We start from the raw sequence: 14545 nt of genomic DNA, 5'->3' as shown, positions 1-14545 counted from the left end.
GTGGGGGTGGGGGTGCTGGTAAGGGTGAAAGTGAATAATATGGTTACTCATATTATTCATTCTAGTTTTTATACATCTAAGTATGAGTTGAGTCGGGTAATTTATACATTTTTATTTAACTTATTTTTTGATCGACTCAACTCGCTCGTTTGTCCCTCCTAGTTATAACTATAGTTTGCATAATTACGCTTCATAGCCAATTTAATGTTTGCTATGGAGCTTTTGATTTGTATAGTTCGCTAGACACATCTAATTTTATACTAATGTTCAGCTTTACATAAAATCATTTATACACCGTAATTTGTATAGTAAAATCTATATTTGTATAATTATAAATGTACACTTTTCTTTCGCTTTATACAAAAATAAACACATTTCATATTTTTTATACTGAGATGTATAAAATGACTAATTGTATATTGAAAATGCTAATTGAATACCCTATCATATGCCAAAAAAAAATGGGATGTTTATTGCGAATTGCAAATAAAATAAACTATGGTTATAAAATTTAATTTGAATTAATAGTTTACAATTTCATTCAATTTTCTCATTATTAATTAGTGAGATAATATGAAATTATTTCAAACTATATGGAGAATTATTAAATACGGTAGGAATGTTTGTTTAATATGGTAGATTTTCCATGAAAATTTTTACAATTTTCCTTTGGGCTAATTGTTAGCATATCCATCTTAGCCCAATGGGCTTAAAATGATACATATGAGATTTTTTGAGAGAATGTATAACAACATTGGGCTTAGATTTGATGAAAATTGAAGAATACAATGCTGATTTTTGCAACAAGACCCTTGAGCTTCATTAGCTCCTTCCATTTTCCTCTTCAACAATTCTGCAACAACACAGTTACTTCAATGGACTCCTCAAAACCCTTCTCCACAACAATGGCTGCAGATCATTCTTCTTCAAGAGAATCCCACAAAGTAGTTGTAAGCAATGGAGAAGCTGCAATTAGCCTTGAAGAATGGAGGGGTTGGGGGACTACATCAACTGTACCTTCCATGGTTACTCAGGTTGTTGAGGATTTGAATATGTTGGAGAAAAACGTTGATGCCCAAATGGTCTTTGGTGGAAATCATGGCAAACTTTCGGTAAAAGATTTGATTCTTTTTTTTTTCCATTTGTGTTTCTCTTGTACATTCTGCGTTCTTGTTTCAGATTAACTGTAATTCTACTTTTAAACGCTAAGGGGTTGTTTAATTTGAAGACAAGTTGAATTTGTTGATGGGTTACTTCTTAACAAGTAGTTAGGGCCAATGATTTATTTTTTTTCATCAATGCTCCTCTAATCTTTAGGAGATAGGGATAAGGTCTATGTATACTTTACCTTCGCTAGACTTCACTTGTAGATATCACTGGGTATTTTGTTGTTGTAATGCTAAACAGGAAACAGGGGAACACTGAATATCACAAATGGACTTAATGTTATATGCTTTTGTAGAACTGCTTCCCTAGTAGTAGTTATACTGTTTGATACAAAATATAAGTTTTAGATGTTTTCACTTACTCCCTCTTCTATTTTAGCCTTTCTAGTTGGGTGTGACGGGCCTGAATTTGGACTGAACCAGACTCTTTTTTGTTTGAGTAGCTCTCAAGCATGCAGACTGAAGATCTCACTTGTCCTAGACAAGTTTTTAGAGATCTTTGTGGAATCCGTGGGGGGAGTCTCAATCGATCTTTTTTGGGATTCCTTATCATGCTTCAAAGATGAGGTGTAGATGAGTCGGTTTGATTACCACTCATATTGACGATTTTTTAATGCTTTATCCTAGGACTGTTCTCGTATTTTGAAACAATATTAATCAGCACCAACTAGTTACTCCTCAAATCTGAATCGATTGGAGTCTTCTATATGATTCATCTAAATCCATTATGCTTTATTCAGGTCTATTTCATTATGGGTATATTCATGTCTGTTTGTTTTCAATAGTAAATATTTCCCTTTAAGGCAAGTTAGTTTGTCTAAATCACACACTTATATATTACATGGTTAACTAAGTTTATCCCTCTGGAGATATACGAGTGTTAGTGTATTTTTTCACTAAAGTTGGTATCACTTATAGAGATACTATGCTTTCGTTATGTTGTGTTCTTAATTAGGTTTGCATTGCTTATGTATTTTTTAAAATCTTTTTAGGTAAATTTTGTTTATGTAAGTTTTATCCTACCTGTTTACATGGTATCTGCCTGTCTCACTCGATGTCCGTGTCCCCAAAATCAAAATTGCCCAGACAGCGGATGCTAAGCACTGGGCATGAGGTGGGGTGTTAAAGAATCCCAAATTAGTGGTTAATGAGATGGGTGGACTCCTTATAAGGTTTGGACAATCCTCCTCCCTTTGAGGTAGCTTTTGGGGTGTGAGTTAGGCCTAAAACCTAATTTCACACTACCACACCCATTTCTATTACTAATAATCATTGTAATTTCATACTACAAGCCGGTTCATCAGGAGGTCTACATTAAAAGGCTACCTTCTCTCACTTTATCCTCTCAGTGTGCTACTTTATTGTCTGATCAGATTTGAGCATTTTTAATCTTGTCAACTCATCTTAACATCCGTAGTCGTACAACATTTATATTTTGTATATCGGGGTTCTAAAGTCTTACATTCACTCCCATATAATATTGTTAGTTTCACAGTCTTCCTATAAAACATGTCTCTCACCTTATTAAGTATTTTTCCACCCCTTACTCAATGGTGTGGTCTAGTAGTCGATGAAGTGGGTGCAAACTTAAGAGACGAGGGTTCATATTCCGGAGAGAAAAAATCACTAGATAGTTTTTTCAACAACAAAAAAGTATATGTCTAAGCCTTGGTAAAACCACGATATTTATGCCGGTGGGAAGTAGCGGGTACCCCATTGGGATAGTCAAGTTGTATGTAAGCTGGCCCAAACACCACCAACATTTAAAAAAAAAAAGAATACTTTTCCATCCCATAGCGCTCCCTTATCAATTCTACGAATTACAACAATTATTCAATAAAATTCTTTATTTGACAACATAATGTCCACACTAATATGTTTTATTTTGTATTTCCTTGGAATATCTCTTGTTTTTTATATTTATGAAGAGAAAGATTCTCTTTGTATTTATATTTTGACTTTACTCTTGGATTGATTAAAATTTACTATAATGTGTAAATGAAAGTGATGGTCGAAAACGAAAAAACAATTTACTAAAATGAATAAGATTATTATATTACATGATAAAACAAATTTGGAGTTAAGTTTGTTATTTTTGAATGACGCACCAACTTTTGGTCACTTCTCAACTGGGAAACATTTACTTGTCAATCCTCTTGAGCAAAAGAAAAGAGAGATCAAATATATAATGCAGTGGAGGTTATGGTAAATACATGTACTTTGGTGATTTCAGTTGATAACGATTACCTATCCTTAATAAGGAACTTCATATCTCTACCTCAGGCTTGTTCACCTCTTTCAAAATTACATGTGCTTTAACTGATAAAAAAATAACTAATTATTAGCTCATAACTCTGATCTGATCTTTAGGGTGACTTCAAGGTGCAAGAGGATAAAAAGCACAGAGCAAAATATCAATCTTTAGGTGATTCTGAACAGAAACTCCAGTTTTTTTCAGCTCGCCAAATTGCATGTCGCGTGCTTGGAAGTAGGGGTTACCTTTGTCAGAAGGTAAACATTTGCTCATCAAATCAGGGCTGTTTCACCTTTTTATTTGTTTGTGGGATCTTTTCTGCATTAAAGCATGAAATATTGCTGTTATCTGCAGATTTTCCCTTAGAAAAGTTGGACTTTTTTTCACATACGAATAGGTTTTGATGGTATCGCATTTGGTTTGGTTCTGTTTTAAATTCTCAAGTGTTGGCTTTGCTCGGGCGATTGTATGTGCTCAAAACTCATAACATGTCCTCTTTGGAATCGGATGCGGTTTTGGTTGTACATGCACCCAAAGGTACAAAATTTTACCATCTGTCTTCCATCTTTTTTTTTTCTTTTGCATTTTTTTCATTAAAACCTTTCATTTCTTACGTTTTACACTCACTTCTTCTTTCAATCTACATGATCCATAATTGGTGTTTTTTCCATCTTTGCAGGATTTTTTGCGACAAAATAACACAGGGAAGTTGTTGTGGCAAGTATTTGGTGTCCACGCTGCTAGTTTGTGTCTTTATGGAATAACTGAACATGAGGATATGATGTGGGATGCACTCAAGCTTGCAGGTTTTCATTTGTTTTTAAATTTGTTCACCAATTTAACACTCTACCATGAAGAAATAGCTGTAGAGTATGTCCTAGCATGAATATTGAAGACGTCCGAGAGTGCTCATAACCTTCATATGATTCCTAAAGTAGATGCTTGTCTTTTATGTGAAAAGGCCGCTTGTTTATAAAATCTTGGAGTGCACAGCTTACTGTGGTTGGTAAAATGATACAAAATTGTTATCTGATTGGGGCAAGAGGGTGAGGGGCTGTGTCCTTTGTACATGTGACTCTGTCTACCCCAGAACATATCGTGCCAATGCTAAATATGAATAGAAAAATATCATACAATATGTAGCTAACAAGTATCAAAACAACAGATGTAATTAACCAAATTGGACTGTGTAAGCATGTGTTTCGCATGCTAGGGTTAAAGACAGAATTGAGGTGTCTTGCGAAACTAATAGAAGGTGAACCTTGGAACAACGGTAAAGTTTTCTCCGCGTGACCTATAGGTCACAGGTTCAAGCCGTGTAAATAGCCAATAATGCTTGCATTAGGGTGTGCTGTCTATATCACACCCCTCGGGGTGCAGCCCTTCCCCAGACCCTGCGTGAACGCGGGATGCTATGTGCACCGGGCTGCCCTTTGCCCCATTAAGCATGTAAATCACTTCAAGTAAATTAGTGGGTGGGTGGTCTGTTTCTAACATGCACAAGTCATGATAATGTCAAATTCTTGGATCACTGTGTCTTTGACATGTCTGCGTTAGTAGAAAATGTTGCCAACCTTTTGTTAGCTTCCTGCCTCCTAATTGTTAACATGTTTCTCAGCTTTTCCTGACAATATCTTGACAACAGTAAAGAGGACAATTCAGTTATTAACTATCTTATTCAACTAATGGACTTGTCGGCATAATCATGTATGATGCATTCAAGAACATTAGATAATGGAAAAAATGAACTTTTAATATCATGTTTGAATATTCATGGTAACGGGAGCATGATCACTACTCTATCCAGTTTTCATGATCACAAGTTTTTGGATGTTGTATAATGCATCAGTTATAATTGGCACCATCTATGTAGCATGAAAAGAGTTGATAGCTTGTGGAGCCAAGTTAGCGTTATGTGTCCTGTTTATCTATTTAAACAAGTTAAGCTTTACTTGATTGAATCCTGTTCAACCTTTTCTATCAGAGCCTGCGATTACCTTTTGATTTGCATTTTACATCATTTTCAGGAAAAGACAAGGTTTGGTGTCTTTATCCCAACAAGAATGCACCAACAAATTCTGTCAAGGATAGCATGGCCGGGCTTTCTTTTGCAAATGTAGAAAACCATCCTGAGATGGTACTCCATCCTAACCTTTTACTTGGTAATATGGCTAAAGTTGTCATTGACAGGATGATTGTGGGGAAGTAAAAGTAGAAACAAAAGAGCAAGTTGTTTTCTCATTCTTTTCTTCTCTGGAAGCAAATCAGGGTAATGATTTCGAGACTGGGAAAAGTGAAACGACATCCCAATACCTTAGGCCTTAGTAGAATATGATGGAGTTACCCACAAGGAAATTTTAGATATGTAAATTGGTCTACTTCTCTATCTCTTCAGAATAAAAAGAGGGATAAGCTATTTTGTTTCTTGTTTTTCTCAACTATTTGGCTTCCCTTATATGAAAGATTCTGTCTTTATGTTTCTCGTGCCAGTCTTTGAGTTAACCATGGTATTTCACTCTCCCAAAGCCCCACCACAAACACACACAACTAGGAGCTCAAGAGGGGTCCTTTCCCATTTAAATCCCTTTGCGTATCAACTTCCTCCCTAATGGTTGGAGGTGTGGGTTTTTTACCTCTATGCTATCCATTCCTTACTGGCCGGCTTAAGTACAATGACTGAGACTTAATTGCGTGGAATGTACCTATTTATATAGGATGATAATGTTCTTCATGGTGCAATGCAGTTTCTTTTGAACAAGTGTTGGTCAATATTAGTTTCATATAATGGCAGTTTGACTTGTAGTTTTGCTTCTCAAACCACATGGAAGTGATCATTCATGTGAACTTTTGTTTATGTGATGTTCTCATTTTCTATTGTATGAATTTGACTCTTTATGCTGCTAATATATAGGCAGATGTAGCCCATTCCTTGAATTTTATTCTAATTGATGGGACGTGGAGCAATTCGGGTGCAATGTTCAGCCGTTTAAAGGTATTTCAGCTCGCAACGTAACTCTTAATTTTTAAAAGTCATATCAGATCATTAACTAACAATTTTTTTTACCATGAACATTGTCGGGGGGGGGGGGNGGATGATGATAGGATTTGTTTTTTAGTAACTGTGCTGTCTGAATCAGCTTTTGTGCGCACCTCAACTGTGGTGATTACTTCACTTGCTTTAAAGTTAGTTATATTATATAAAAAGTTTGGAAAACCTTGGGTGCAAAAGAATGATATAATAACTTGAGGTTGAACCAATTAGATTGTAGTACTTATATTACAGGACATTTAAAAAGGATTTTTGGTGGACATTTGAAAAAGTTGTCTCTACTGTTATGATTACTTTAGTTGCTTTAAAGTTAGTTACATTATATGCACTGTTTCAATTGCAGTTGTGTATGTTAGAACCACTTAAATTGAGTAATGAAGCTCTATAGGGGAAATAATAAGATAATTGACTTGCATAGCTGCCAAAAGGGCAGAACTTTTGTGTCTTTAATTTATATAGAACTTATACTTTAAAGGGCACCCGAAATCGCTAAAAGGAGATTCCACTGGTTGGTAGTCCAGTGAATGAGCAAATGATTGACATCTTCAACTTGCTTGGACAAAATAACAGCAGCAAATATGTATTCTATTTATCCTTAGTTTTTAAAGATGGCTCTTCCCTCTTAAGAGAATATGTATATGATTTGATGGTGAACTTTCTAGCATTCCCTTTCCAAATCCACCTGTCTTCTTGATCGTTTTGTTTGATGCAGGCAAGTTAGTATCTATTATCATTTGAACCATCTCAAGTCTCATATGTGCCTTCGAAGCTGGATACCTCAAATGCCCCGGACACCATCTCTCTAATTTCATTAGCCACACTTGCATTTTTCTCACTGGAGATAAAAAATATCTGCTAGCTCTGACCTTAATGGTGTATAACCGAAGTCTGATACCACAATCTTATCCTACCGCCCCTCCCAAGCAAATATGTTGAATGTTTTGTCGAAGTCCTCCCATCCCTTCATTATCTCTCTCATAATGACTAAATTGCAAGGACAGTTGTAGGAGAGGTTATTCATCTAGTGCTGTTATCCGCTCCATATTTGTATTCTATTATTTGGAGGTACTTCCCAAGTCGTAAGAAGTACAAAAGAGTGGCACGTGTATAAGAAGTACAAGATTTTTAGTTGGATTTAAGTGAGTAAAACTTCGTACAACGAATTATCCACAATATTTCTTTAGTTTCACCTCTTTTGAGCTGAGGGTCTATTAGAAACAGCTCTCTACCCTACAAAGGTAGGGAGGGGTAAGGTTTGTGTACATCCTACCCTCCCTAGACCACACTTGTGGGACTACACTGGGTATGATGTTTTTGTATTTCTTTAGTTTCACCTGTGTAGCCATAGTTGCATTGATGTCAGGATTTATTTGAGTTTGGAAAATGTGAATCGATTTCTCAAAGACAAACAATTGATCTGATATGTTTAATGATTAGGATCGGTACAAGGTAATGTGGGGGGAGGAGGAGATACCTTGCATAACGCTTAACACAGGAGCATCCTTAATGCATAAACTCAGGTAGGATACATGACCCCAAATCTGCAGCAATGACTCATTCATCTTTATTACTTTCTCTTTGGCTTTTCCCGAGTCATATCTAACGTTTTGGCCAAATGCAGACCCCAACCATCATGGGATCGTACATGTACAGCAGCTGCAGCCATAGGCCTCCTCGATGAGCTGCATGACCTTCCAAATTTTGTTTCCCATGGATTGGATAATCAGGCCAAAGCACTTGAAGATGCAGTGGAGGTTTTGTTCGAAGCACTCACAACTCGACGTCTTCGCATGGGCAGGTCCATCACCCGAAAAGAAAGACACAATCATGACATCTTTTAACAATGGGCAGCAGTTGTTTCACCTTTCTGGCAGATCAATATCAGCATTTTTAAAGGTAAAAAACGCGTCTTTACAAACATTTCACTGTTGACAGACAAATGGTGAGGCCCAAGGCAAGAAACTAGGCCACATATATACAGCAGAACATCAATCGGACTAACATGTTGTCATAGAGAAGTAATATGATTAATATGAATTACAAGTATGAGATAGATCCACATAATTTTGGACAATTTTAAATTTTCCCAATTTTTTACACAATGTTTTGGTTTCTCTATAGTTTTGCTTCTTCATTGTAGTCTTTATGTACATACTTTCAACATATGTTGCACAGACTTTTTTCAAAATGCCATACTTTATTTCTTAGATTTTACAAATTATATCCTTGCTGATATCTCACTTAAGTCAAGAGAGTTCAATTATTGATTTTTTTTTAATAACATAATTACATAAAGGTGCATGTCATAATGAATCAATGTCTAGTTGGATGACATTGAATTGATGTACTTGTTGTTAAACTAGCCTGTCTCTATCTCTTTTTGTTGTTCGCACATTTGAGTATTATTGAAAATTTGAAAGCGGCTTGTGGATCGGATATGAAAATTTTGATTTTCAGAAACTACTAGATCATTTTAGCTGTCCAAGTTGTGTAAGTTTGACTGGACTCATTAACTTCTAGTACTCAATTCCGGACTCGGTAAACTTTCTAAATCTGAATCGCACACTTTTTTTTAGTGAATCCATGTCATTAACCCCAATTAATAAGAACATAAAATATAATTTAAGCTGTAGTTTTCGTCAAACATAAAAACTCCTATTGGAAATACAAAGAGATAAAAATATTGTCAAGAATCTAAACAAATTTGAACAGCAACATCATAAGTTCTTCAGACAAATCTGATTTTAAAAAAAACTCTTGGGAAACAATTTTTTTGAAATTTGATATATCCTTGAAACAATCATGTAGTTCTAGTATAAATATAAATTACAATATCATATTTCCTCCTTTTTTCACTTATATATTTTCCATCCAAAACTTTTTTTTTTTGGGGTCTTTTGTAAACTTATCTGTGAGCAGTGACCAACGTCTCTATAAACCTCAATCCATCAAATCTGGGCGCAAATTTATCTGTAGATGTTGATGCTTTCACCGATTTTGAACAATCTTCATCATTTTTCTTCAAATTATCGTCCTGAAACAAAAGGAAAGAAATTCAACATCTGAATTCAAAATAATAATATGATTGTCTTATTTTAAGTGTTTTTAAGTCAAAAGTCATATATTCGAATTTCAAACAGAATTTGAGTTGCACGAATCTCAACGCTAATTCCAGCGAGATCTACCAACTCTCAGCACCGGATAACTGAGTTCTCACTTCCGATTCATAAAATTCATTACTTAACAAAATTTGATTTGATTTTGACAAAAAACAAAAATACAAAAGGAGATAACTTACTCTACACACAAACGACATTAAAGCTACATAGAGAACAGAGAAAACAGAGCAAAATCCATTTGAAAAAAAAAACAAAAAAGGAGATAACTTTCTCTACACAAAAACGACATTAAAGCTACATAGAACAGAGAAAACAGAGCAAAATCCATTAAAAAAACTTGAATGTTTACCTTGTGAAGAGAAATTCGAACTTTCGATACAGAAGAGACGGTGGCGGTGGCGGCAGCAGAAACAGAGGCTGCTAAGAGAAGTGATTTCTTCATGTTGTTTTTGGATGAAAAAATAAGGGATTTTGGAGAATTGAATTGAATTGAATGGATGGTAGTTTAGCGAAAGTGGGAGGAAGTTGGGAGGCTATTTATATAGGAGTAATTGGGACCATATACCATATGGGCTCACAAAAAGTACGCCGCAATACAAATACAACCATTCTCTATTTTTTTTATTCAAAACTAAATAAAAATATATTTATTAGGGTAGGCCCCGATAAAAATGTTGGACGTGAAAATCAAATCATTTAATCACTTATAGATTCGATATAAATTATTAGTTTCATTTTAAAATTATTGACAAATTTAAATGTGTTTTCAATACTTTTTCTGATATTGCAATAATTAACTGAACCTAGATGCACTCTTGAATTCTTGCCAAGCTTAGGGGTATTTTCAACATTTCTCTTGATTTTTTATTAAGAGTATCATGTTCCTATAAGAGATTAAGATCACTTACATTGACAGGTGGCGGATCAGAGGTGTATATATCTAAGTTTAGCTAGTCAAATAGAAATGTGTTTTTAAGACCGACAATAATTAAAGGCTAAAGCTATTAATTTTATGTCAAATTCAGGATGTTGTTAATATTTATTTCATTATCTTTGTTGAGTTTCAAGTATGATATGAATATATTTCTTAGAAAATGTGTTGCTACACATTACAATATTTATACTTCCAAAAAAATAATTAGACAAGACTAGAAAAAATTAATTAATTAAACTGACAAATAATTTAAAACAGATAATTTTAATAATGTGAACAAATAATATACTATGGTTGTAACTTGTAAGAAAGGTCCGATATATATTTATTTTTAATTCCCTTCTTACCTCTTGTATAATGCACAGGATGACACGAATGATATTTGCACGAGTATATTATTTTATTTTCTACGCCCTCCACTTATTATTACTTACCATATACAATATTAAATTGTCACATACTTTACAAAATAATAAATAAAATGAGAATTTTATCATCATTTTCTGAATATAATAAATTTAAGAGAAAAATACTATGATTAATAATAAAAATAAATTTAAAGTTAAATATGATTTTTATTTTTTAAAATTAGAACAAGGAAATATAGATATAATTTTTATACATATAGTAAAAAAAGGCTCTTTTTAGTTCTTTTAAATTTTATGGGTCAAAGGGAATGAATTTAGATTACGAACACCCTTTTATCTAGTGCACGCATTCCAACCCTTTTAGATTATTAGCTCGGTCTCAATTTATACGATGGGGTATCGATTTTTGAAATTAAATTAATTTAATATTATATAATTAAAATTAAATATTATACGATAAGTAATATTAATAACAATTCTTTTTATATATATATAAAACCCAACTAGAATTACAATAAAATTACTAATATGTTCAAATTTATGACTTTCAAATTACATAATATTGTATTATAAAAATTAAATTTATAAAATTTAAATCGTGAATTTTGACTCTACGTTTCGAGACACATCTGCAGTGCCAGGTTGGATTATTTTGGGAGACAAAGCTTTGGTTGAAGTTGATAGGTAGATATTTTGAAGTTATAGACAAAGCAAATGAGGACACGTGTATGCGTTATAACAGTCCACGACATCCTTGTTGTGTTTCCATGGCTTCTCTTCGGGCGGAGAATTGGGAAGTTTACAACCATTCATTATCGAGTTCTTTTTTTTTCTTCGAATTTTCGATATTCGAATTAAATCTCTAACTCTAAAAATAAATAAAAAGAAACGAGTATGTATGATTCCGCAACGATAACAGGAGTATATTTCAGAATTGAGAAAACATGTAACTTCATTTTTCATCTATTTATGTTTTTCTCCACAGATTAGCTATCCGTCTGTCGTATTCTGCGGTTGAATGGATAAATTGAAGCAAAAATTAGAATTTAAATTTTAAAATATTTATAATTATAAGTTTATTATATATTTTAAAAGTATAAAATAGCTAAATTTTTCTTAAATATGTTTTTGTGATTTCGTGGTTGATTTGATTTTTTAACATTGACCTTGTAGTGTTCTCTCACGTTTCTCCTTCTCATTTCAATTTATAGAATTCACAAAATTTAAAAAACTTTTAAATACTTAACACGAATACAATTATATCTATTTATTTTTTTCAAAAATTCAAAAGTTATTCTACTCCAAGGAATTTGGAATCACAAAATAATATATATAAATAAATAAATTACAAAGTTAATAAAACAAAACACTCAAAGTAGGAGAAAAGGACGCATTCTCCAATTCCTAACCAAATGGAGATTGAGTTGATACATTTCATTTTTATAAAAATAAATATTGTGATCTAAAACGATTCTTAAATGATAGAAAAAGTATTATTAGAGTGAAATTTTCATATATTAATATATCAAAATTCAGTACTAACATATTACCTAATAAAAAAAATAATATAGACAATTATTTACAATAAGTAAATTAATACTCCGAAAAGCAATTTGCTTAAGTACAAAAATGAAATAGAATTTCTTAACGGATAAATGAGCTTAAATCATATTTATTGTCAAACTAAATAAATATGTTCAATTTGTGAGAATTATAATTATACAGCTAAGTTTAATTGGACAAGTAGAATCATGACATGTGGCAAGTCCACTTTATTGTCACCCACTCTTTTTGCATCAATTATTAAAGAGTAAATTATGTGACTAATAATTTGCCATGACATGGAAGTGGTGTTGACAACATGCTATTATAATTTTCCTTATAAAAAATAGCTAGAGTTAAAAAAAATAAATACAATATATAGTTTGATCAGTTTTATTTTTTTCGTTAGTACACTGAATCAAAAGTTATTATTATAGTGTCTGCATCAATTTTATACTCAAACTAATTTCATGAGATATCCTTGCAATTTTTATTAATAACGGATATCATTATGATCATAAATCACTATGTCCACCACGATTAGAATATATGAGAATTGATAAGAAATTAAAGCACCTTATATCTTTATTTTATACTGTGATTTAATTTGAATCAAAAACCTCATAATTTTCAATTCACGAGTACTTCGTTGTCATGTTACACCTTTAAATGCATTGTCATGTTTGCTAATTAGTTAAACTATTACTATAATCAATAATTAGGACTCTAAGTAGAGCTATTTCAGAAAGTTATTTATTTTTCAAGTATATCCACTTTGCATGGCCTAAAATGAAAGAGAAAAAAGAAGATTACATCACACAACAATAAAGTGTATCTTCAGTACTCCCAATAGCTAAACACTTCTAATTAACAAATATAATCGTTGATCCAACCACCATTAACATGAAACATGTTTACATCAAATTTGACTAATTAATATAGTAAAATGAAACGTCATTACGATCGTATTGGTCACAATTATAATTCCACCATTCATAAAAAATTATGGTCAAAAGGCAATACAAAAAGAGATTGCAACTTGTAGACCAATAGGATGAATATGTATTTCTCTAAAGATAAGAAGATCATGTTAAGTCTATCCAGTTCCTATTTGCAACTACTCTATCATCATGATAAAACTCGATGGAGAATTTAATAGCTCGATTGGTTAGTTATCTTAACTTTCACTTGGTTGATGATGATTGGATTCTTCACTTTATAATATTCTTCTTATTTTTTCAACCTAAGTAGTCTTTTTATAAATACAAATGTAAATAAAAGAAATCATATGTTACCTGAAATTCACTCAACCAATTAATTTTGATTCGCGCTAGTGAGATAAATGCTCCTTTAACAAAATGATATTGTTTTGCAAGACTCAAATCCAGCATCTCTTATTAAGAATGAAGAAACTGTAATTATCTCACCACGACACGTCAATTTGTGATTTAATTTATACAATTGTTATTGGGACATTATTTCACTTTATGTCTTACCAACACTAAACATATGTGAAAAACTATTCGCCAAAAATAACAATAACATACCTAGCATAACCCTGCCTCAAGATAGGGACTCAAAAGGTAGAGTGTGACTTTATCCATTCCCTATCTTGTGAGATAAAAATTATTCGAAACGTAATAATTATTACAAACGAAAATATACTCGTAAATAATGTTAAACTATATACATCTTCAGGTGGATAAAAATGATAGTACAAAATTATAAACTTGTTACGCTAAAAATGTATAGAGTATCGTTTCTTTTGTCCAACACTCGATTGGCATGAGGTATATGTGCTACTAGTGATGGCAAATGAGCGGGTTGGGTTAAATGTTAGCGGGTTGAAAATGGGTAAACATAAAATGGGTAATAATTCAACCCGCCCATATTTGATATGAGTAAAAATGAGTTGGGTAATAAATAAGTTGGGTAAAATACTAGTTTACTCATATTTTAACCATATTTCATAAGAAATAGTTATTTACTTAAGAATTCAATATGAAGAAAATATTTTAGTCTTTTTTAGATGAAATCCGTTGAAATTGCTTCATTGAGTTTTATTTTATTACAAAAGTAAAATAAGAACTTAAAATTTTTTTGGGGGGGTTTG

The 14545-nt window shown here is 32.6% G+C and overlaps 1 protein-coding gene and 1 long non-coding RNA gene across 2 annotated transcripts; one reads left to right on the top strand and one right to left on the bottom strand.

Moving 5' to 3' along the window:
* The first annotated feature begins 788 nt into the window (after window positions 1–788).
* On the top strand, window positions 789–8566 carry LOC107026277. The gene is made up of 8 exons (XM_015227184.2): window positions 789–1112; window positions 3537–3677; window positions 3865–3957; window positions 4100–4226; window positions 5448–5557; window positions 6332–6412; window positions 7907–7989; window positions 8091–8566. The coding sequence occupies exons 1-8, from the start codon at window positions 789–791 to the stop codon at window positions 8308–8310; spliced, it is 1179 nt and encodes a 392-aa protein (XP_015082670.1). The 3' UTR covers window positions 8311–8566.
* Window positions 6864–8092, bottom strand: LOC107026278. The gene is made up of 2 exons (XR_001457558.2): window positions 7944–8092; window positions 6864–7803 (listed from the first exon to the last, which is right to left on the bottom strand). It is a non-coding gene; the product is annotated as an uncharacterized LOC107026278 (long non-coding RNA).
* Window positions 8567–14545: the final 5979 nt, after the last annotated feature.

This window comes from Solanum pennellii, chromosome 7 (genome assembly GCF_001406875.1).
Source record: "Solanum pennellii chromosome 7, SPENNV200".
Classification (NCBI taxonomy): Eukaryota; Viridiplantae; Streptophyta; class Magnoliopsida; order Solanales; family Solanaceae; genus Solanum; species Solanum pennellii.
The sequence above is the reverse complement of the archived record's forward strand: the minus strand, read 5'-3'. Positions and strand labels throughout refer to the sequence as shown.

Coding starts and splice junctions, on each gene's coding strand:
- LOC107026277 (XM_015227184.2), top strand. CDS start 789: ATGCTGATTTTTGCAACAAGACCCTTGAGCTTCATTAGCTCCTTCCAT. Junction 1,113..3,536: donor GAAATCATGGCAAACTTTCG/GTAAAAGATTTG, acceptor TCTGATCTTTAG/GGTGACTTCAAGGTGCAAGA. Junction 6,413..7,906: donor CAATGTTCAGCCGTTTAAAG/GTATTTCAGCTC, acceptor TTTAATGATTAG/GATCGGTACAAGGTAATGTG.